Raw genomic sequence first — 25,440 nt, 5'->3', positions numbered from 1 at the left:
GGAAAGATCTTCTCAGACCTCCTCTGTGCATGTTGAGTAATACCTGCTGGAAGGGAGTTGTCCACCCCTCCACGGTAAAAAACCGCCCTTTCACTTGTAATCTGACTCAATGTTCCTAGCCCAAGATTCGCGATCTGTTTTTGTTGGCGAGGAACCGAAACCGTTGTTATTGATTACCTGTGTGCTCGTATTTGTGTCGGAGCAGCGAGCTGCTCTTCTGGAAGATCTTGTCGCACAGGTCGCAGGCGTACATGCCGCTGTCCGTCTTTTTCATCTTCTTCCGCAGCGGGCCCGAGTCCGAGTCGTTGTGTTCCTCCATGGCAGACATGCCCTCCGAGCTTGTGTCCTGCTTCTCTTCCTGAGTTGAACAGCAGACGTGATTACTAACGCTGATGGAGTCAAGGTGGAAAAAACAATGAATGACTCATAAAACATAACGTCTACACTGAAGGAAGGTGCTGAGTCAAGCTAAAACTATGTCATAACTACAAACAGTCATCTGTAGGCCAGTGACAATACAAGGCAGGGTTCTGTATAAAACAATGTTTTTTTTTTTACAGCCGAGAAATGTTTTTCATACAAATTTCTAGCACTTAAAGACTACGTTAAGACCGCAGTTTGAAGTGCCCCGATTGCAATTTTTTTGCCCCTATGCGACCTGAATATGATCTTTTACTGGCAGTTTGGAAGACACGGATCCGATTCCCTCAAATACCACCCAGGCCACTTTGGTATGTGGCTGTGTGTGACCTCATGGTGTCCTCAATGCGCATGTGAGACAGTTTTAGGCCATATATAGTTCACATGCAGGTCACAGAGGTCACAATTTTTTTTTTTTTAATTGAACATCAAGCCCTGCTGTCTGAATGTAGCCTTAACCCTTACGCATTCATTTTAAAAAGACTACTCTCGCGTTTTTTGTACCAACGTGGTACCTGCTTTTGAGGGCGGGATAACCCACATTCTTTTTTTTTTTTCTTTAAAACCACTCAATATTCAGTACCCATGAACAAATGTGTCGTAATTACTTTGTACGCCAAGCTGCAACAGTTTAGAATTTGCAACATTGTTGTATTGTAACTTTAACATGATTATATAATTAGCATGAAATTTCAACTCCCGAGTGTTTTTTTTCAATGCTGTCTCCTTTGATTTCACAAAGGAATCATCCAAAAGGTCCCACATTGGTACCATGTATTTACGAGGGTTTTTAAAGGGAATATAATTAATTTGATCCAATATATTGATCACCACTTTTTTCGGACCATAAAGCGCACCAGATTATCTGGTTAAGTCTCTATGAATGGGTGTATTTTTGGAAATTTCCATATATGTAGGTAGGATTGGGTTCTTAGGAGCACAGCCTTAAGTGCTCAACTGTGCTTTATAGCACATTTTTTTAGCACATTTTCTGGACCACATGGCACACCGGATCATAAAGCGCAATTTTAATGAAAAGATATATTTTATAGGTTATTTGTACACGTATACATTTGGGGAAACATAGCGATACAGCAAGTCCAACTTTATTCAAGTTCCATTCTTGATTTTTAAGATTATTTTTACTAATATGCATTCATTTGTAGACTGATGTAATGTATCATATTTTTTTAGACCGAAAGCTGAAGTAAATAGGAGGGAGTTAGCTAAAGATGATAAAATTTAAGGCACACCTTATAAGATATGCTGTTGATTTTTTTGAGTAAATTAAACGAGTGTAAGTAAGCCTTACAATTTGTAAAATACGGGACCAACCAACACTGATTAAGCTCATGTTCTTGACACTATCCTCGCTTAAGCAAATTGTACCCTTGGAGAAACTCTACAATTCCCATCCAAGATGTAGTTAGATTTTCCTCCTGAGTCTTACACCCTTGGCGCGATCCACGTTTCCACAAAATTGATGAACCTTCTCACTTAACGTTCGACTGTGAAGAAACAACTTTTCCATTCACTTACGAGCCTGTAAAGCCCACCCAGAGGTGCTGGGAAAGACAATGAGTCCTGATTAAGAAACCAATACACACGGAAGTTTCTTTTTACAGGGCAGTCTTACGCCAATCCACTTAACACAAACGTATAATACAACAAAGATAAATCAATGAGAAAGGCAGAGGTGCTGCATTTAAAAAGATTCCAGAAGATCAATAAGGGACTCAGCTGTAAAGTGTATCCTTGTGTCCTTTGGGTGACGGACCAGAAGATCACTCACACGCCTACGGAAATCTACATCTATCACTGCTGGCCCATTAAAATGCCTGCACAATGAATAGCTATAACTGAGGACCGTTATTATCATTTTATTTTTGTATGGAAATGAGGTCTTTCATTTCTATATATGACATTGATTAGAATGGATTTGATCTCAGAATGTCACATTTGTATAGTGAAGGTAGTATGCAGTGAAAATAAGACGTGAACTTAAAAGTTTTACGGTTTTAACCAGAGCTGTGTAATCCATCGTCAAATTGATACGCGGCTCGACGGGACGCCCACCTTTGGCAAACGCTTCTGCTTTTCAGCGTGTGCTTTATAAAGCAAAGCCTTCAAAAAAATGAACAGGAAAGAAAAGCAACGTCCATCGATCGGGATCAGGACAGATAGAAGACAGTCCGTATGTTTTACGAGAATTCACATCACAAAGCACTCGCTGGAAGTGCGGAAGCACTCACCAAAGGTGGGTGTTCCTTCAGCAACAGGTCTGTTTGGCGGTGAATTACCCAGCTCTGGTTAGAATAATCAAGGTCGTCAAACAAAAAATCGACTCGATCCGGAAACATAATGGGTCGCTATTTTATCAAGCACCGTATGCTATATTTCAATTAGGTAGTTCATGGCTTAAAACCGTAGTTGTTTGCAACTAAATGCTACAACTAGTAGCATTTTACTCATTCCCCATCAGCCCTGTAAAAATTGATCTTTGACGCCTATAACCGTCAATGGCACTGAGTGAGTGCCACTACCCTGAGGGACAGGAAACGAAATTTAACATTCTGAACCAGCCCACATTTTGACACCCTTCCAAAGTTACAAACAGTATCAGGCAAGGTTGATCGAGAAGTGTCTGCCAATTTGTTGGCAGAGTAACTTTCCCTATATTTGAAGCGAAAGATACAAACCTTGATCCCGTTAAGATGGATGGTTTCCTGCGTCTCGGTTCCAGCCGGGCTGTTAGCTGTAGTGGTATAGGTGTAAGCCAGCTGAGGGATCAGGATTGTCTGTTTATTATTGGTGCTAAGTGCCCTTAGACATTGCATACGGCTCTGGTCGGCAATGGCCACCAGCGTGGGGATTTGAGTGGTCACGATATTGAGGGGTTTGGCACTTGGCGGGCTGGCGTACAGTGCGACAGGGCTGGAGCCCATACATGAGAGTGGTGACGCATCTTTCTTTGTGCAAGTTAAGTTCAAAGGTTCGTCCAGATTGGTGCGGACAGAGGGGGGTGAGGGGTAATTGCGGGGTTTTACAACCAGGGCCTCATTTTCCTCTTTGTCCGGCTTTGGCAGGGAAAGGTCTAGTGGTGCATCAGTGCTATGAGGGGGCCGGTCTTGAGACAGGCCGTCACCTCTCAGGTTTAGTGGTAAAGGAGATGCCGGAGAACTGTGGGAGCCGTTGACTTCGGCTGGGGTTGCTTCTGTTGGACTGTCCTGTGTCACAGAAGGACTCAAGGCCGCCCCCTTTCCCTGGATCAGAGAAACCACGCTGTTGCTATCATCCTCTTCCTCCGAAGGAGGTGTTGGGGCGCCGTGTGACATTTTACCCTCCTGCATTTTGTCAAACCACTTTTTGACAACATTAACCGGCAGGCTGACTGAGTCGGCGATCTTGGTCAACTCTTCCTTGGTGGGCTCCGCGTTTAAGGCGAAGTAAGCCTTGAGCAGGGACAAGAGGTTCTTGGGATGGTTGGAAAGTCCTCCCTCTGACAGCAGGGCAGTAACGGCAGACTCTCCGTTGAGTCTGAGACTTTCCTTCTTGCAGTGTTTGAGGGCATGGAGTCCTTCTAGCCCCGCGGGGCAATTATCACACAGGAGACAGGTTTTAGTGGTTTTATCCTCTTCTTTGGTATCAGTGGGCTTCATGCTTCTGATAGTCAGATCTTCGGGGAGTTTCTGACACTTGAACGACTCAGTGTTTGGCTGAGCAGTTGAGTAGGGCTCATACTCTTTCTTAAGGTTCTGCGCAGTCAGCTGGCCCTGGCTGGGATCTAAATTGTAGTTTATAATGATTTTTGCATTTCCATCCTGCCCCACGATTGGCAAACTGATGGCTGAGATGAGCTGCTGCTGGGGGGAGTGGAGCGTTCCAGTGGTTAACCCCAAACTGGCCTGACCCTGGCCTTTGGCGTTACTTTCCAAGACTTGGCGAATAACATTCCCGTCCACGGCTACTTTGAGGGCATTCTGCAGGTCTGCTATGTTGATGCTGATGGGTGAGACCAATCCCACGGTGGGCAATACGACAGCTTGCACGGTGCCCTGAAGGGGGGCCGCAGCCCCTCCGTTGTAAACGGCGCCATTCACGCCAGCCATAGCCGGCGAGGTCATCAGCGTGGGTTTGTATTCATAGTCCATAGGCTCACTTTTGATCTGGTTGAGGGGCAGCTGCTCCTGCAGGGGCTTGCTGTGCTCCAGCTTCTCTCTAATCTGCGTGCGGAGCACCGACGGCGACGTGGGAAGGATTGGAGTCTGAACCTGGGTCTGGGTTTTGTTGCTGCCCAGTCGTTGTCTGCCGTTGACCGAGATGAGGCTAATGCATTTCTTGCTGCTGATGTGCGAGCTGTACGAGCCCGAATGGGAGAACCGCTTCTTGCAGTTGGAACACTCGTAGGGTTTTTCTCCTGCGCGGTAGAGAGCAAATGATGGAATGAGAAGGATGCGTATCCATTAGTTAATGAAGCTAAATGAGCAGACAAGGCGATTGAAGCAAGATGGAAAAAAATCTCTCATGCGTTTCACCGACGTTAGAATGCTGATGTAATGACACAGTTGGGAAATGCCCTTCTTTAATTGCTCAGTCATAATGCTTAAAGAAACAGTTATAGCACATTAACGAGGCGTACGCATTAGAGGCTGACAACACGACGGATAATTATAGGGAACTGGCTAAAACACACACACATACACACACGCACAAACATGTTCCACTTCCATGGCGACGAAGGGTTGGCCACTCACCACTGTGAATGCGTAGGTGCTCCTTAAGATGGTGCTTATATTTAAACGCTTTGCCACATTCAGTGCACTTGAATTTGCGATTGCCTCCCGACTGTGTGATGTGTCTCTGTTGAAACGGGGCAGAGGGGGTCAGTCAGCGAGATACACAATGACAGTACATAACCTTTGAACCGCTACTAATTCATGACACAATGTCATCAATCAATCGGGGACAAAAGTTCATGTTTGAGCGTCATGTTTTGGAAAACGACGTGGCGTGATGTTTCCGTGCACCATTGCGTAACTTAGAATCACTTTGGCGAAGGACATGACGATTACATCACAGTACAAACCCTGCGCTATCATCCTCATATGTATAGTTTCTTCCACTCCACCTACTCCATAATATGCTCAGAATGTAAGTCCATTTATTAGTAGTTCATTATTACTGCCCTTATTGCTCTATTACTGTTTTTTGTTTTTGTTTTATTGCCTACTTTATAATTTGCTCGATTATGGAATGTAGTCTGCACGGGGAATTGAACAGAAGAAGACTTTCCTTGTGTAGTATTACTATGCATATGACAATAAAACTCTTGAATCTTAAAAACCTTAAATATATATAGTTAAGGTGATGCATTTTCATAAATTCAGGCTCGTGTCTGAAAAAGAAAATAGATTAAATTATAGTTCTACACTACATTCCCTTTAAAATAACATATAACATGTATTATATACAAAGCTCAAAAATTGGAAAAGTTATTGCAATTTCAATGTTGCCAAGTTGAAATGCCTAGTTATGCGAAAAACTAATCTCCACGACATATACATTGTATATAATACATGTTATGTTAAGCGGAAGTGACAACGCATCGTATTTATACATATTTGTATAACAATCAAGTCTGATAAAATTTTATAGAAAAAAAATATAAGCATGTCACATTCCTGCCGATTTTCACATCTGATCAATATTGGTATCTGACAGTACTAATATTGGTATCAAATTGGAAGTGAAAACATTGAATTGAGACACCTTAATAATATAAATAAATAAAAAAACGCATATATTGGATACTTTGGAAATAGATAAAATCAGGTACTGTGTTGTTTTTTTGGGGATTGAATTCCTATAATGTACTACCTTATTTAATTGTTTTTATTTTTTAAACCATAATGACAAGTAAATCCGATTTTACCTGATCCCTTCCTGGCTTGTGTGCCGTCATGTGTCTCTCCAGTTGTGCGCGATGTGCAAAAGTGTAGCTGCACTCGGGGCAGCTGAAGCATTCTTCGGTCTTCTCGTGCCGGTACTTAATGTGCTCCTTCAGGGAGCTGTAACGCTTGTAGCCCCGTGAGCAGTAGGGGCAGGTGAGCAGCTGAGAAAAGGAATCGGGAGTTCCTGAATAGAGGGGGGGGGGAAAATAACGACGTGAGGAGTTGAAAGAAGGGTGAGAGCAGCTTCCAAGCGTATCACAAATCTTTTTTACTTTCTCACCAAACAGTGAGAGTTCCTCCCTCGCAGGTAAACATTACACAGGTAGCCAAATGGCTCCGACTTTGATTGCTGAGACAACGGCAAAAACAAAATAACACAGGGACGCCATTTGGGCTTTTGATCTTCTAAATTACACCCAACAAAAGTGCTAGCACTCTGTACCTAAGTACAGATCTTAGAAAAAAGGTCAAAGGACTCATGTAGGCTACGTAAGTTAAAAAAACATTTAAAAAAATGTGAAAAACACATGTTTTTGTAGAATAGGGGATTTGGTAGGACCAGGCTAAAAATTACAGCAGACCTGCTCCCACACAGGTAAAACATTACTTTGTTAACAGGTGATGTATTAGGTTCCCTTGTGGCGCAGGTGAGCGACCTGGGATGGAAACTCACCCACCTTATCGCACAGGTAGCCATGAGTCACAGCTCACACAGATGTGACCAATTTGTTCAGGTGTTGCTGTTTCTCTACCCCCCCCCCCCCCCCCCCCCCCCCCCGCACCTCACCGACCCCATCTGTTAGAGCAGGTAAAAGCCGCATGCCTAGAGGCCACAAAAGGCACTTTTGTGCTGCATTTACAAATAGCCGTGTAATGTTGCTAAGTGTTGCTAATGAAGGGTCATTCTACATTATGATAGGTTTTCCCGCATAATTGGACACTTTATAATACTTGTATTTAGGAAATAAAAACAAAAGTACAAACTTCATAGTTCTTCAATAAAGCCAATATGTCTAAATCACTGGCGACAAAAGTGAAAAGGTGCAAACCTTTTGTGATGAGCCATTTTCCCCGTATGGTTTCAAAAGACTCGAGTATGGCTATTAATGCGCAATAATATGCGAAATTTTTATTTATTTCGTACAGTAAGTAATAAAACAGTGCGCCGTATGGTGTGGGGGAAAAAATGGTGTCTGTATGTATTACCGTATTTTCCACACTATATAAGGCACCTGAAAGCCTTAATTTTTTTAAAAAGCTGATGGTGCGCCTTACAATCAGGTGCGCCTTATATATATAGATCAATATTGAGATTGGGATTGGTAGATGGGGAATGAAGTGATAAAGTAAGCTTTACCTGTTTCTTTTGTGTGTTTACAGTTAACAGTTAAACAAAGTTGGTCATATTGACATTGAGTTATTATGCTATTGAGAGTTTAAAGTTATTATTGGAGTTATTATTGTTATTACTTTGAGTATTACTAGATTGTGATTGAAAAAGTTTTAAAATATGTCATTAATTGAGGGTGCGCCTTATAAGCCGGTGCGCCTTATATATGGAAAAGGTTTAAAAATGCGTCATTAATTGGGGGGTGCGCCTTATAATCCGGTGCGCCTTATAGTGTGGAAAATACAGTACTTTGGTGATGGTTCAGTACCGTTCTCATCGTGAATGCTGGCGTCAGGCGTGCCGTGGCGTTGCAGCTCCTCCTCCGGGGCTTCTGGGTAAATAACGGCCGTGTCCCCTTGCTGAAGCATCTCCTCCACCAAGGCGTCTGTGCTCACGTCATCGTCGCCGTCGGACACACAGTCTTCTTTCACTAGGAATTGACAGAACGCACTCCGGTTAGAGGTTTCAAGGATGTACATGAGGAGCATTTAAGAAACCGTAGCAGCATAAGAAATGTGATTAGCACGCTCAATGTCATGGTTTTATTAAAGGTGAAGCTCTCATGTGTTGATCCGTACAGAATGGAAAAGAATGAAGGCTTTCATTCGAAAAAGATTGAAGGAACTACATTGGCCTTTAAGGCCTAATATACAGTCAAGTATGATCAGCATGCTCTTTGAAAGAACTGAATGTCAAACCAGTATCCACACTTTCACTAATGTCCTTACTGTTAATGAGACATCATAAGGGACGAATCATGACCTCAGGTAGAAGAGCGCATGTGCATCAAACGAGAAAAACAAACGCACACACTTGCTCTCGAGAGGTCTGTGTATTGTATTTGAGAAAGTAAGAACCTGCCTGTTGTTCCAGTTACATCAGCGGAGCTCGGCAAACAAGCGCTAATCACCACCCTGCAGTTCCAGGTTTGCAAGTGTACTTCCTGTTCTACCCATCAACCCTGGTTTATTAAGACGTCCTATACGAAGCAAAGGCACGTTTTGTACATTTGAAAAATCTCACAGCGCGCCCACAAAGGAAAATGCCTCAAATTGGAGGAATCATTTACGGTATTTTTCAGAATAAAAGGCCACCGAGTTATTCAGGGAAACAAACCAGTACTACAAACAAATCAATTCGGAATCCACAACTAAAGCACAGGTGATCATGATCATAACCCACACTGTCAATTTTAATAATATTGGGCGCACCTAATAGTCCAAAATATACGATACATATCTTCTGCCAGGGCTGTAGTCAAGTACACCTTTGTCGCGTCAAGTCCAGCTTTGTTGCATCAAGTCCGATCTGAGTCCACAAGGTCCTAGTAAAAGTTCAAGTCCAAGTCCAGATTAAATCAAGAGTAAACCCGAACACAGAAAAATACTATATTGTCTCATTTAAATGTGCTCCAACATGCTTATATGATGACATGCAAGTCCACCTTTGTTGCGCCAAGTCCAAATCGGGTCAAATTTGAGTCAAAGACAAGTCTGAGTCCACAAGGTCCGAGTAAAAATTCAAGTCCAAGTCCAGATTAAATCAAGAGTAAACCCGAACACAGAAAAATACTATTTCCTCTCATTTCAATGTGCTCCAACACGCTTATATGATGACATGGAATCTTTTGCTTTATTAACCAACCGTGCGAGCAAATAAACAATGAAATTGTCTTCTTACACAATCTGCTTCATGTTTGGATTTTTTAGGGCGTTGTGGCTAACACCAACTCTATGTCTGGTAAAACCCACATTTTATAACTGCGGTGCGGCTGAAAACTTGACTAAAAGAAAAAGACTGTTTGCTTTGGCACTGGCTGTCCGGTTAACCAATCAGATTGCTCTTTTGATCATCAGAAAAAAACTTATTTCAAGTTTCTCTTGAAGGAAGACATTACTTTTTATGAATAAACAGTTGGACTTAGTTGAGGCTGAGAACAAAATTTTGCTGTCCAGACAAGTCCAAGGAGTCTGAGTCAAGTCTGAGACCAACAAAATAACTTTTTGAGTTCAGCAGTCATGCTTTTTGCCATATAGTCAACCGGCTTTTAAATATCCCACCGGTCACTATACGTCACTGTCATAGATAGCTGCAACAAATAAAATATTACCAATAGCAAATAAGTCATTAATTATTGAAGTGAAATCGTGTTGAAAGGCTCTGGCTTGTGAATGTAAAAATTAGGCTCCAACAGTTGCATTTTTTTTCCTCTATTACTTAAGTGTTAAGAGTGCTGTGTGTGTTGACAGACTAGGCCAGCTGTGTGTTCTCCTTGGAGACGGTAACAGGTGTAGCGCCGACCCTCGCCGAATATCCGTCTTCTTCCCGAGCTTCCTCTGGTGCGCCATAACAAAGTCGTGAAACAATATGAGCACAGTCATTTGTTGCTATGGTTGTTAGAAGCAATGAATGAGGCCTCCAGCCCCCCGTAATAAAACCTAAATCCAAAGAAAGAGGTTGTCCATTGGCCAACATAAGTGCGGATATGTAACAGCTGAGAATTGCAGAATTCATTTCCCACAGTGGAGCGTCAGGAACACAAGGTGCTGCTCGCCCGACTACATACTGCGCAGCTTTTTCTCCCATGACCTTAGAAAACAATATCAAGACATTTTGCACTTTAGTACAATATGTGGTATGAGTACAATTGTTAAGGGGTAAATTGCATTCTCATTCATTTTAACCATACAGCTTCCTGCTGTTAAAGGTTCATATATTAAATAGGGAGTAATACCGTAAATAGGGACCTTAATTAGATTATTATTACTTTGCATGATTTTTAAATATCTTTCCTTTCCGAGCCAGACAGAAAATTATTTAATCAGAACTATAAACCTATTCTTTTTTTTTAAATTAATCTACTTTTTAGTCTTTCTTACGTTGTTTCCTTTTTTCTTATTTCATTTATTTTTTATTGTATTCCTTTTTGACTTTCAAGCATTTTTAGTTTGATATTTTTGTAAATATAAACGCTTTTAATATATCTTTTAAAACACACTACTTATTGTTTCCAAAAAATAAAAACTAAATAAATAACTAAAATCAATAATTTTACCAGTAATTCAAATAAAATGAATACAATAATTAAATTAAAATATATTATTAATATTTGTATAAATACTCATGGTAAAATATATGCTAAAATACGTATTAAATAATTATATAAAATATAAAATATTTGTATAATTATGCATAATAAAATATGTATAATATAATAATGAAAGTAGTATACTTTGGTAAAAGTGTGTATCAATTTAATTTATGAATGTATATTAATACATTTTATAAAAGAAAATACTCATGGTAAAAGGTATGATAATATATGTATAAAATAATTATGATATATGTGATATTATGATATGTATAATATCATAATGAAAATTGTATACAATGGTAAAAATATACAACAATTTAATTTACGAATTATACTAAAACATTTTGTAACCCAGCTACTTTCTTCAATGCCTTGCTATTATCTAGGGTCGACCTATCGCGAGATCGACCGCGAGACGTCGTGCGCACGTCTTTTTAAACATGGCCGCGCCCGGCATTCCCTCGTGAGTTGGGTGCGGGACGGACCATAGCAGACACAGGTACGAACCTAGCCGATTTGAATCCGCGATAATCGGTTTCGATCACGACGGTAACTGTTGTGCTGCCACCATTGCAGACCATTGCAGATGTTCCGCCCTTCTCATGAGAAATTGTGCACGCCATGATTTGTTGTAAACGAGGGACTGGTGAGTCAGCATGCTGCTTGTCACTATCATGCTAATGCTATTATGCTAAGGCTATCGTGTCAATGCTTGAATGTTTAAAGGAGTACTCTTGTGCAGTGACAATCTGCTATTGAAAACCCTAGGATTTTATTTAAATCAATCATGATCATGGTCATATTGTAAAATGCTATTTTACATGGTGAATTATGTGTAATGGTAGATTATCATATCATGTATCGCTGGTCCTGTTTTATACAGGCCAGGTTCCCGTTGATGGCGAGCTAAACCCACGAGCGAACTGACATGTGCGTTCACCTGCCGTGTGACTCACTGACTGAGTGAGCCAACCAACTACCCCCGTGCACATTGTATATATTGTATATATTCCGTTGTATTATTTTGTTGTCTTCACTGTACATAATAACAACACCTTGCTGACTATATGCATTCCGTTTCATCATTGAGCACCTCACTTTCCTCCTAGCCGAGCCAAGATCTTCTGCACTAGCCTAAGTTATAATACAATACCAACATCATAATTCATGTTACAGCATAACAAGTGCTACAATTTTATCAAAAAAATCACAACAATTAATTAAAATAAACATAATTAAAAGATTAAATGAAAATTCTAATCATAGCAGGAATGTATTGTTTGTTATCTGAGTGTTGCTGTACTGCCAAGAACAAAATAAAAACTATCAAATTAATCCATTTTTAAATTACAGGTCAAAACGAAAATGACACGAACTATAATGAAAAATCCAAAACTACAGGATGGGTCGGAACATTTCCATGACTGGTACCACTAAAGATTCATTCATTCATTCAAACTCACCTCATGACAAAAGTTTTCCTCCTTCAACATAATTACAATACAAAAATGATGTTTTTGGACTCAAACCAAGCCCAAACATTCAATTGTTTTTATTGGTTGTGTCTGCATGGAGAAATGCTGATGTAGCTGTGTGTTGCTGAGCCACACGCTCCGAAACACACCTCCGGGCTCCAAAATGTTGCGCTTGAGTGTGAAGTGCGGCCCCCAGCTGGGGGTCTGTGAAAAAGGTGCGACAAGCTCTTGTTTTTACTCCTCGTGTGTCGCTCTCGTCTCTTTGTTAAGCGCGAGTGAGGCCAGGGGGTTGAAGCGGCTCCGCGATATCAAGGCTACCTCCCCTGACATGAAACATCACACGGGCCGTTTTATATGCTGACGCGGGCATGCGAATGCACCGCTGCACTCAAGGGGGCGAAAAAATCCAAATCTGAGAAGGTTGCAAAAATATTTTGTGCTGTGAGTCAAACATTACCAAAAGAAGAGTCTTCTCTTTTAACTCATTCAGTGCCCGCTTTTTTCCGGCACTCATTTAAACAAATAGTTTAATAATGTTTGAAGGTTTCTTTATTGTCTTTACACCTGCAAAAGTACAAGGTAATGAAACGTTAATGCCTCGAGATTTGTAGTGCTGGTGATATACATAATATGTGGCATTAGCAATGTTTTTTCCAGGCTTATACTATGACCCCGCGCTAGGGACATGGCCATTTTTTTCCCTCACCACCTTATGTTTTACTTTTCTCATCTAAGATCTTAGGATGCTTCTGAGTGAGTACCTCTTTTACCATAAGATTTTAAAAAATGCTGCAATAAAAGTGCATGGGATTGAATGTCTGAGCGATGTAAAATTATGTCTTTTGGATTTGACGCGCTATTTCCAAACATTTTTTTACTGTAGTATTTGAAAAAAAAAGTACATGGAATCGAATGTCTAGGCTCTGTAATGGCGCAATATTTTTTGGGACTTGGGTGAGCCGGCTATTTCCAGATGTTCTTTTACCGTAGTATTTGGAAAAAAATACTGTTAAATAAAAAAGGGTACATGGGATTGCATGTCTAACTTCTGTAAAGATGTATAATAACATAACGTTCTTGGGATTGAATGCACCAGCTATATTCAGAAACACTTTTACTGTAAAATTTGAATACTGTAAAATAGTACATGGAATTGAATGACTGGACTCTGTAAACGTATAATTACGTCTTTGGGATTGAACGTACAGGCTATTTTCAGACACTCTTCTACCATAGTTTTTGAAAAAATACTGTAAAGAAATTACATGGGTTTGATTTTATGGACTCTATAAAGACATATTATTACATCTTTGGGATTACAGTATTAAAATGATCACATTTGCCTTTTGTGATTATGCAGCAAATTCATATACGCTGTGTCATATCAGTGATAAGGATAACAGTTCTGAACCTCCGCTATCATTTGCAAGACTGCAAAAAGTCCATGTCAAAAATAGATGTTCCAAAACAAGAATGCACTCTCTTATCAGTAACTTGGCTCAATCTAACTTTTGCTGTCTTTTGGAAAACCATCTTCTTCCCTTCCAATGCAGAGGAGTGGCTTACTTTTACACCACATCATGACGTAACGCACACAGGAATGTATTTTTTTTGTTGTTTTTTTTTTTTTTCCCCCTTGTGAGTCCCTGATGCACATGAGCAGATTGAAAAAAAACAACTGCATTGCTGTCATCGGGGCAGGTCGTGCAAACCTGTAGTGACGATTAATTGTTGTGCTAATGGCCGCAGGTGGTGGTACTCACTCTGTACTTCGGTAAAAGTAAAAGCAATTGTGGGAAAAGACTCTGGCACAAGTAGAACTAACTCCTAAGTGTATTGCATGATATTATGTTATTATATCATATATCATATGATATAATATCATATATTATACATAGCCCGGAAGTTACGTGAAGGCACTTCAGGAGGTGCGTAAGAATTTAACAGGGATTCTGTAGCAAATCTAAAATACTTTTCATTGCTGTGTCAGGAAAAGTGTTTTACTTTTCAAATTAAGAGCCAATTAAATGGAATACATGAATCAACATATTGCTAAACTGTATTATTGCAACTCTTCTGCAAAATGCGTTTCAACGTTTACAATATCGGACAGAGATGAAATAGCATTGTTGTATATCAAAATGTATATTTACCGGGAAATAACCTATAGGAATGGAACAGATCTGTTTTTTTTTTAATGGATTGTGGGGTCAAAGGTGCAGTGAAATAACACAGGAGAATGCGCTGCCTCTCAAGCTACTCCATTATAGTAAAACAGCCAAACTTTGTGAGAAAGCTTAACATGTCAATGCTACTCAATGCTGCTTAGCTAGTCAATACTTCAAAATAAACCCTACCACAACAAGTAATAAAATATGAACCAAACGACTTTGGTAGCTTTTATTTTGAAGTTCCTCTCGGAAGCATGGTGGCCAACTACGGTCTACTTCTTAATATTTTGCTTATGTTATATATAATCTCATATCTTATTATATTTTAGCCTACATATATTTAAGGTGGTACACACCATTCGAACATGCCTGTGAAGCTAATTGAAAAGACACACCTTGGATGAACATGTCCCAATACTCAAACTCTTTATTTACTATCCATCTTTTATAGAAGAACCTATATAATTTTTGTCCAGGTATACTTCAATCAGATTCCAACTTCTTTCAGTGAATAATAGATTACCAAGAATGTTCTCTACTTGAGTACCTCCAACCAGGTGATCATTTTATTTACGTATTTATTTATTTAAGGTCTACTCAAGCTGTACGTCTTCACATTGAAAAGCGGCTAAGTGCCTCACCATATCAAAGCTCCCCGTCCCCACCCATGTTCATTCTGCGAGATGTAATCAGCTCTACAAGTCATGAAAAATAAAAGGAGAGTCCTCCCTGGCCAGTACTCTAACATTTTCCTCCCCTGAATTACTCAGCCTGATCTTGGGCTTCACTTTAGCACATCCACACTGGGCCGCCCCACCAAAACATAATCACTTAGGAGGGAATGAGTAATGACAGCGAGCGCGGCGCCCATGATACCATATAATCAAGAGGAATGAATCAGAATATGAGAAACAGCGAGGGAGAAGAAGGGTGTAAAAAGAGGAGGAGGAGGAGGGGCAAGAGAGGTAAAAAAAACAACAAGTTTGGAGCGCGCCAATCCCGCGAGAAGGGTTGTCGTTCCAAGCAAACCGGGCTGGCTGGGAAGATTAGCGGCTGGCGCTCACGTTTCAAGGCGGGAACCCCGGTTCTCGGGAGCGAGAAAAAAAAAAAAACGATTTTAAGTCGAGGCTACCAAGAAAAAAAAAAAAAAAAAAGCGAAAACGTTATACGTGTGCAAATGTGAGCGAGCGCACACCAGAGAGGCAAGATGAACATTTGCACAAGCCCAAGTGTGGCGCCGGGCCAGCCTGCTGAGCTGTGTCACTGTAATTCATGCTTTTCAAAATGTTTAATGTTCACAGTTCCAGGCCAAACCAATGACATTATTCCTCCTCCAACTTTTACACAAGGAGATACAGCTGCTAAGAGGAATGACATCACAGCCTTGGGATTAGCCCCGTAACACCGTGTAACGCAGCTCTGTAATTGACTTTATATAGGAATGTGTGCGTTTACTGCTAAACGCAAGCAAATGGTTATCGCTTGCTTTTTAAAGTCTACAGCTACGTGCAACCTAAGTCATGCGGTCAAATGCACAAATTAGAAAACCCCACACTGGTTTCAAATGGGGGGGAAAAAGACTATTTTAAACGCATTATAAATTATAATAGTAATAATAATAATTATAAATGTAGGCATTTTCATCGGTAAAACGCTAATATTTTGTCTATTTGCTGACTAATGTTATGTGGTTTCACAAAACCGAGCTTGTTGCAGAGATTTAAGCACCTTCCTCCTTGACTTTCATTTCCAAGCAGCCAAAGGTATCAAATTGTAATCGAGAAGTATGAAAATAGTAGACGATGCGCACTATTGAAAGATGAATGTGCCAAAACGTTGTGTTTTTCTCCAAACTGTGGATTTCAACTTGGCAACATTCAAATTGCGTCAATTTTTTTAAGACGCCTGCATGTATTATCTATCATTTTAAAGTACGGGTGTCAGACTCAAGGCCCGGGGGCCAGATCCGGCCCACCAAATGATTTTATGTGGCCTGCAAAATGTCGATTTGACTTAAAGTTCCTGGCTAAAATATCAAAATATGATGAGAGGAGACAAGTGAGAATGAAGGGATGTGTAGTCTATTTCGGTAGAGAATCTATTTCGCCACGCTTCGCTTTCTAGTCATTGGTACTTATGAACATATATAAATAAAATCAAGCATCATTGGAAAAAATATATTGAACTGTATTGGATGATTTGCCGATTGGCGGCTATAATTTATTAAAGTAACGTGAATAATGTCATGCTTTTTATTCTGCCGTATTTTGGCATTGTTTTTTTCGCCGTTTTCTGACCGACTCAAACCATTCCAACTTCATATTGCTCCATTGATTCCCAGGGTACCGCATTTTTCTTTTTTTGTAATTTTCAGTTTATCCACAATTCAACATTTTCTCACCCCAAAAATCCCATTCATTTATAATGTGGATTAAAAAATCTGTACAAGATTTTGTATCCCTTTGAGCATTATTCTTTCTGATGAGTAAGACGTTGTATTCCCATCTCCAATCTTGAAACACCAACGGTCATTGTATTTGACGGGCGACAGTGGGGACATCTGTCCTTCCTCTGGGTCCGCCCGTGTCTGACGTCATGTCAAGCAAGTGGAGGTTCAAAAAAGTTCACAGCGGTGCTACAATGCCCACCAGTGTCGTAAACCTCTCCAGCGGTTCTTTGCTGGCGCGGCTTTTTTTGTCTGGTTGAAGGTCTCCCCTCTGTCGGCATTGTCTTTGTTTCATATAGCGCTTCCTGTCTTAGTTGAACACCAACCGCTTGTAGTACCTGTTTCCTTGCACTGTTCTACACCAGTGAACTGAATGGCGCGTGGAATTTTTCATAGCCACTAAATCAACGCTTTTAAAGTTTTAAAGCGAGCGTGGGCTGGTTTTGTAGACCGCCGAGAATCACTGAATATTCAAACGAAAACCAAAAGTGTTTTCTTCAGCGGGAGCATGTTGCCGATGGTGCGATTCGGCGGCCCACAAGCAACCAGCTGGTCTCACCTCGATCCCAGTGCTCCCTGGGGTGCTCGTCGTCTGGTAGGGTGCTGTCGCAGTCCGCCCCGTCCGCCAGGCTGCCTTCCTCCTCCACGATGTGCAACTTGTCCTCATCGTCCGAGTCTGTGCCAGCTTCCACCACATTATTGTAGTTGCTCACTAAACAGGCGGAAAACAGGAAGTCCCATTAGATGTTTGAAAGCGACGAACAGCATTTTTGCAACTTTTGACTACGAGCGGTCCAGAGTTGGAAGGCCGAAAGGGAAATGAGCAATGACGTCAAATTTCATAACGCATTCTAAATACATTTGCGCCATAATACTGTATTCTTAATGTAATTTCAGACAGAACTACAATTTATTTTTGAAAGTTTCTTTTACAGTAAAAGTCAAACATTTTACTGGTAAGCAATTCATGTGTTGCTCTTTCTGGAGACATACTTTGCGGAGGATAAAGAAATAATGCCAGTTAGTGTTCTTATAGTACTTGTCTACATGTCTTGCTTCACCGCTTGTCTTTCTGTTGCTGAAGGCAGCTGTTCTCAAATGTTACGTGAAATTTTGCAGAAAAGCCCTGCAGGTATCAGCACATCTAATTGAATGCTTTTCAATGCCGTGAAATGAACAGTTCTGGTATCTTTTCAAATTAACAGCAAACTGATTGGAAGAAGCAACTTATTGCTAAATTGTGTTATAGTCACCCCTTTACAAAATGTGGCTTGTCTTAAATTAACTACTGATGCATATTGTCATTAGTGACGCAATTTTCCAGCAGATGGACCAGAAAAAAATGTCAATGTTGCGGAATAAAGTACCCCTAAAGGTACCACTACAAATGACATTGAAAGTTTATTAAATCAGACACGTATGGCAGTGCAATTTGTTAAGCCATTTTTATTGCCAAGCCGTAGTATTTTTACCAATCCTTTGATCTTTACGTCAAAAGTATTTCACATCGAACAGAAAGCTGAAATTGCACCTGGACCAGGAGTGTGTCATCCCTTGGCTAAAACACTATGAGAATGATATAGAAGAAAACCACCCAAAATGATCAAAATACTGCACAGAGGTTAAAGTCTAGTACTTGTAAACTACAATGCAGTTCCGAGCTTTAGAACAACAACAGGCTGGATGATATTCACAGCTTGTGTGTGTATTTTTTGTGTTTGTGTGAGTTTATTTGCTTGGGGGCTGAAGTGAAATGTGTAGGAGTTGATGTAACCCAATTGGATTGACAGACACTGCCCCCCCCCCCCCCCCCCCCCCCAAAAAAAAAAGTATTAGCTTGAATATTTACCTGACTGTCAAGTCAAGCATGTGTTCCTTTGTCTTCTTGCATTTTGTCCGTCATAGTACAACCGTGAAAGTTCTACCCACGCCTCGGTCCATCTCACATTGCACATTCCCTCAACAGGCCGAATCAATTCTGGAGTGAGAGTGGCTCAGTCAGCGCAACACTCCAACTACCTGCCAAGCTACTTTATCTCTCTCTGACACACAACACACACCAGCTGCATTCACTTGGCAAATATGCACCACCTGAACATTACGTTTCCTCTACTCGCCCACTTGTTTCTGGACAGCCTTCAAATGTTGGGAAGAGGTGTATCTGGGAATAGCGCGAGCCTATGTCTCAATCAGTGAACTTTTCTGAATCATGTAGGTCATTGCAAGTGGTTGAGAGGTTGAAGGTGTTGAGCGGGTGCTGAGATGAAAGGTGTGTGAGGAGGAGGAGGAGCGTGAAGGAGCGCTGGTGTTTTCATAGGGTCATCATGCTGTGCTGCAGTCGCCAAATGGGAGTGAGGTTCATCAGGAGAGCTTTGTCATCCCTCAACCGTCTTTTATACTCCGCACTATGATCTGCTTTGTGTTACCATGACGCAATCCCAAGAACCGTTACTCATTCAGCCAGTCAGCTGGGGGGATCCAGCTTTGGCTCCTCTGTGGTTTTTCTTTTCTTTTTTTTCTTTCCAGAGAAAGCCAAAAGATCAACGGAATCCATTTACAGCTAACTAGCAGGGAGACTTTCCAAATTCTACGTTGGATCATCACCTTCAAAGATAAACACCACCTGCATACTGTACAGTGTGTCTGCTTTTTATCAATAGGGCTGTGTTTGTATTATGTGGGTGAGGTGATACAACTCCAACTTTTACCCTGATCTGGCCTAGAAACCTACCATTGAGGGTCATAAGCAAGTGTATGATTCATGCCGGTCTCAAGCTGAGTATTGTAAATACCGAGGCAAAGAAATCCTGAAATCCTAAAAATTGTCCTAAACAAAAGCAGTAAATAAAAAATTGACCCCTGCCGGAAATAGTCAAAAAAGGGTTATAATTGATAATAGAACTTCAACATAGTTTCTTGACACCAACCTAAACAAATACAGTAAAGGACAGAGACCTGCGAGGAATAGTTACTAAAGGGTTATAATTGCCAGGGTGTACTCAAAAAATAGTTATAATTGCCAAAAGATACCACTATTCAGCATCAAAGCATAACAAGATAAACAAACACAGTACATTGACCAATGAGGGCAAAAGTTGGGGGAGGGTCGGTGTTCGCACCAGGAGCCAATCATGTGGAGGAAAGAGAAGCGCAGCACCAGGTGCTGCTAATATAACCGCGACTCTCCATGAAACTACAGCCAAAGGGATGGGAGGGGATAACAGTACACTTACTGTATATGGTTTATACTTTAAATTTAAGTAAACGTGAACTGCAGTAGGTCGATGTCCGAGGAGTATAGTTAACTCATATGTCCGGCTTGCAGGGAAGTTTCAAAGTTATGTTATATTATAATTAAGATATTGCATGGGGTATGTCGTACATAAAAAAGAAACTTAATAGAGTCTTTTTTTATGTAATATATAATGAATCTCAGCAATTTGTATTTCTCCATACGATTTCACTCTCAGCCTGACTGGCGTAACGTTAGGCAGCCCAAATGGCAGACAGCATATTTTTAAAGGCTGTTGAGGAGCACACCACTCATGAAGACAATTACAAAGCAACACTTTCTGCCAGCAGCGTCAAAAGAAAATGATCAACCGACAAGGCCGTGAAGAGCAAATGGATATACAGTATACGTAGATGGGAGGTAGCAAAAGTAGCAGCTAACAAAGTGGAATAAAGAAAAATAGAAGTGGGTAGGGAGCTTTAGGTGTCCTGAGGTGCTTGCGGGGGTTACGGACAGAGATAATCTTCCTGTGCCAAATGGTTGGCGGTCTTACAACAAAAGTGTGTGTTCTGACAGCCATGTAACACCTAGCATCAACAAAGGCTGGAGACCCTTCTGGCCAACCGGCTGAGCGTTTGGACAGCTGCCTTTATTAGCGCTAGCATGCTAACACGCGACAGGAGGACCACTCCTACGCATGCGAGAGACAACTCACTGCTAGGTGGAAGAAGTGATGCATAGTCGACTTCCTGTTAAGTTGCACTGTTAGTCTTACAAAAGTCCAAGAATGTTCAACTTTGGAAATGTATCATGTGAATTTAGATACCACCATCACTTGGGTGACTTTTTAACCGTTTTTGACGGATTTAGTCATGTCCGAAACGTGTACAATCCAAATCCAATATTTTGTTTTAAACATTAATTTATGTTTGTTTCTCAAGGACATCAAGAACACCAATTTAATTATATATAATAATAACATTTTATGACAGTATTTTATAGAGAGTTGTCCTTGTTAAAAAACCAGGTATCTGTTTAATCTCTCCTTAAAATAACAATAAATTACCATTAATACCCAAAATTCCAATACTGTTACCTCCCATGGAAACTTTCAAAATGGAACAATTCCAACATTCTCTAGCCTGACCTCCCATCCAAATTTAGCGGAGACGTTCCATCCCTTTGCATCCCTCATTGAAACACCTGCGAAAATAAGTCTGAAAGCTTAGTCCGTGACCTGTGGCCGTAGATCACACATTATTCCTTCACTGAAACATTCTATTGATTTTACTAATGTGCTACAATCAATGCAAGCTAAATAACCTCAACCAAACATGCCCTGACTACAAATATCCTAATTGCAGGATTGGGCATCCTGATTTCAAATGGATTTGTTTTTCCGACATATTATGATGCTGGCAGATTTTTTATTTTTATTTTTTTGGTGACATCCTTAAAAACTAAATGACTCAAGTATGTAGCCCAGGCCCAAACCCCAAACCTCATGTGAGGTGGATGTGTTAACCACTTGCTTACGGTGCTTCCGTTTTATCGCTCACATGCTCATTTCAAAGCACATACAAACAATACGTGCATTCAAAAGACATTCCAAATCAAAGCACGCACCACCACAATCTTGGCTTTGATTCAGCACAGGTCTGATTTGATGAATACCATACATTTGGAATATTATTGACTAGAGGCAACATTAAAAAAGCATATCCTCACAAGGGATACGTATGGCAGTTGAACATCGCCTTTTAATAACGCTTAAAGGTACTGAATGTCTTGAGTGCAGCACCGTGACACATTTTGGCTCCTAGGAACTCCAAATGGTAGGTTTTCTGCTGCTATTTTCATCATCATGGGAATCAACTCTTTGTCTGTCCTCAAACTTCCTGTGTCTTTAAGTACCTCACTGAGGTAGGCAATTTATCAATCTAGCTCACTACGGGCCAGCAGGCAGGTCGCGGTGCAACTACCGCAGGCATTCTTAAAGAGTACAGACCTTGCCGTCACAGAGTCTGCCCTTGCAGCTCGGCAATGCTATTTTCTCAGGGAAGCCAACCACTACAAAAAAAAACCCAGCGTGAACCAAAGTAAAACAAAGCAGTGCCATTCAAAACCTCAAGTATGCCGTCTCAAGGTGAGGCGCCTCAGTCAGCGCCGAGGTAAATGCCACTGATTTTTGTTAAAACAACAGCTTCCCTTCCACAGAGCCAGGAAGGTCGGCTCAAATGTCGATAACGAAAGTCAAAAGAATCGAGAGCGCCTCCAATTTGCCGGGCCGTTTGGGTCTGACGGTATGTTCTTCAAGTAGGTGAGCGATATATGTAGCTGTGACAACATCCCATCCTTTATTTCTCGATGGCACTTGCCCTTTGTTAGTCTATCCGCCATATCTTTGTGATGTACCAGACAAGGCCATAGCTATATCCTGTGTCGAAATTATAGAAAGAAGATAGCGGATATAAAGATGCATGTTACTGTTAGGTATACTCAGTCTCCCATTGGTGTGTTCTGGCATCCTTATCCTTGGCTTGGGGATATTGCCTAAGACTATTCACCAATTTGCTAAGCTGTGCTATTGGATTAATAGAGTTAAGTCAAGTGCTCTTGTCTTTCTAATGACACAGATCAAGGTTTTAGCCCGGTAGTTAATTGGCCTCTGTGGGTCGTTCATCTGTTGTCTGATGAGTACTTTCCATGACAAGACTGATGTTAATGGCACTTATTGTTTGCTTAATCTGCATGATGATGACACAGGGAATTGTGTTCTTTAGGAAAAGGGGACTTTGGAATTCTCTATGTACTATGGGTACTCCAAATAAAACCTAGGTTAGAAATAGTGATACAGCAACCATTATTTATGTTGGGGGTGCGCCTGCGCTAGCGGCAGCAATCATCATGGTAACACTCAAGTGACACTTGGAGTGTGTTCTTATAGACCATTTAAAAAGCAGAGGTCATTTCAAGTGGCCAAAGCAAACACCTAAACCTGATGCTACCGCCTACTTATAACTCAGCCACCCTTGATGGAGAGGCCTGCTGCTGTTATCTGTGGTGTCAGAATGTTCAACCAGTAAGCCAACCTGGCTATTCACGGGAAAGGCATGTGATTGGGGGGAAAAAAAAGGTTGTGACATGGAAAAGCATTGGGACTCCTCTAAAGTGAGAAAGCATAATAGCATAAAAAGGAATTGCAGTTCCAGGCCAACTTAGCCATCCAAGTTTAAGCTTATATCCATCAAACCTTATTCTAGAGCCATGGGGAAAATGTCACCTCTGCTGTCAAAGCCTATTTAGGTTGCATGTGTAGTCTAATGTACTATGAAAGCTTCAGAATATTATTTTGGTGCCCTTCTCCTTTTTGAATTTTGCATCTCAGGCTGACATTTTCAGTGGGGGTGTCTTGTAAAGATATTATTAGAGTCATTGCCTTAAGGTATCCAGACTGTTTAAATAGCTACTTGCATCCATTACATAGCGTGCTTTATTTTAATCTCAACAAAACGACAGCTATATGATTTGGTTGGCAGATATTGTCGTCTGAGCATGTGACTATCTGTAGTTGTGCTCAATCCAAAAACAAGGGCACACAGCACCAAAATTACCGTATTTACCGTACCATAAGTTTCAAATACAAACCTTTAAAAAATTCGACAGTGTGCCCTACAATCTGTTGCATTGTGTGACCCTTTCCTGTTGAAACAGGAAGGTAAGGGAAGGAACACACACGGTACATTAGCTAGTAGCTCTAAACCAATCACTGAACAATACGTAATGGCAGCGATTAACCAGAGAATATCAAGTAATGCATTCAGTACGTACACTGGAAGCGAGAACCCAGAGGAGTTTATGCATCACGTACAGTACGCAGGACCATCTGTTTGAGCACCTTTTAATGCGGTGCACCCTATGTATGAGTTAAGTACGGAAATACACCCCATAATCAAGACTGCGCCTGATAATACGGTGCACCGTATCAAGCAGAATATACACTTTTCATGAAGACCTGTTGGAGGATATTTATTTGTTTTGCTCACTGAGAAACATGAGCGTCAAGAGTCTTTTTCCCGAAACTTGTTCTTAAGATCTCCAGTTTTGAAGACGATCTTTCAACAGCAGTTTTTGTCTTTGCCGTGGCAAGGATTTCTTGTTGGTTCTTCCGAGAAAGCTGCGAAGGAATCCGTTTAGCTCTTTCTTCAGCTGGTCCTCATCTTCCGTATAGAAATCAAAACGAACATGGATGGATTCTTCTGTCTCTAGGTACAGGGTGCTTGTCCAGTTGGCAAACATTATTCTTTTCAATCAAGTCAATTTTGCTTTTCATTTCCATGGTCAAACTGCCTTACAGCCGCATTAGGGTGCAATGAGGTGTGTGTTTAAATATACGCAATGAGCAATAAGAGCGTGATCCAACCTGCTTGTGCAGTGCAGGTCTATATTAGGTTAGTGTAGCACAGGGCTGTTGCATTTTAGGAGCAGGTGACTGGACATTCCTTCCTGTATTAGGCCTGACAGTTTACTGTGGGGGAGTGCAAAGCAAGGAGAATTACACGGGTCTAAGAGGGAGAGGGAAATAACTCTCCCAACTGGAAAATCTCATTAAATCTTGCTTACCTGTAAGTAAACCACATTCGACACGGCTATCAATAAAGTCAAACTAGAAGCTGAATGTCACCATCGGCAATGTCAACTCTGCCGTCACGTAGACTGCGGTTTAAACGTAGATTAGTGTTTAACCTGAAAGTTGAATGCACCTGAGGTTGTACAATTTGGTATTAAACCGGAAATTTCGAGGGGAATACAGCTCGTGCCAGGCGAACCTTTACCGTTTAGCTTTTGTCATATAAGGCCTTAACAGTATTTCATTGAACATTACATTTTGTACTTTTTTCAACACGCGCGTTAAGGTTATACTGTATAATACACTTAAACAATTTTCAAAAATAACACAAGTATGGGTCGACTCCGTTTCTGACCCATAAATTTTTTTTTTCAACCTGTTTATAGTGTACAAAATGTGATGAGAAAGAGTAATAACGTTAATCAAACCTATTTCATAGGCTTCAAATGAGGATCCAAACTGGCGATAAATTAGTACACTGACCCAGCAGTTTGTAAACTCTTGGGTCAAAAAGGAACCGACACAACTTTGTGGGTTGTTTTGTACAAACCACCCAAAACAAAGTTGCTTTTTGTTCAAAGCAACAAATAAAATTGGATGGCTCTGTTTAATGCAACTCCAAATTTCGTTG

General features: G+C 40.8%; 1 protein-coding gene and 1 long non-coding RNA gene across 2 annotated transcripts in view; one reads left to right on the top strand and one right to left on the bottom strand.

The window, feature by feature from the left end:
• Positions 1–25,440, bottom strand: part of LOC148407820 (zinc finger E-box-binding homeobox 1-like) — a 64,133-nt gene that overhangs the window by 3,705 nt on the left and 34,988 nt on the right. Inside the window, exons 2-7 of the mRNA XM_088401807.1 lie at positions 17,507–17,659; positions 8,030–8,191; positions 6,353–6,555; positions 5,175–5,280; positions 3,120–4,837; positions 178–358 (exon numbers count right to left, since the gene is read on the bottom strand). Of these exons, the coding sequence (XP_088257933.1) occupies positions 178–358; positions 3,120–4,837; positions 5,175–5,280; positions 6,353–6,555; positions 8,030–8,191; positions 17,507–17,659 (2,523 nt within the window). The remainder of the gene's footprint in view (positions 1–177; positions 359–3,119; positions 4,838–5,174; positions 5,281–6,352; positions 6,556–8,029; positions 8,192–17,506; positions 17,660–25,440) is intronic.
• LOC148407821 (uncharacterized) lies at positions 11,265–11,830 on the top strand. The gene is made up of 3 exons (XR_015863607.1): positions 11,265–11,354; positions 11,432–11,501; positions 11,739–11,830. It is a non-coding gene; the product is annotated as an uncharacterized LOC148407821 (long non-coding RNA).

The sequence above is a fragment of the Hippichthys cyanospilos genome, chromosome 19, assembly GCF_059441005.1.
Source record: "Hippichthys cyanospilos isolate Australia breed blue-spotted pipefish chromosome 19, RoL_Hcya_1.0, whole genome shotgun sequence".
In the NCBI taxonomy this organism is placed as follows: domain Eukaryota; kingdom Metazoa; phylum Chordata; class Actinopteri; order Syngnathiformes; family Syngnathidae; genus Hippichthys; species Hippichthys cyanospilos.
Note: the sequence above shows the minus strand (reverse complement) of the source record. Positions and strands in the feature narration are given on the sequence as shown.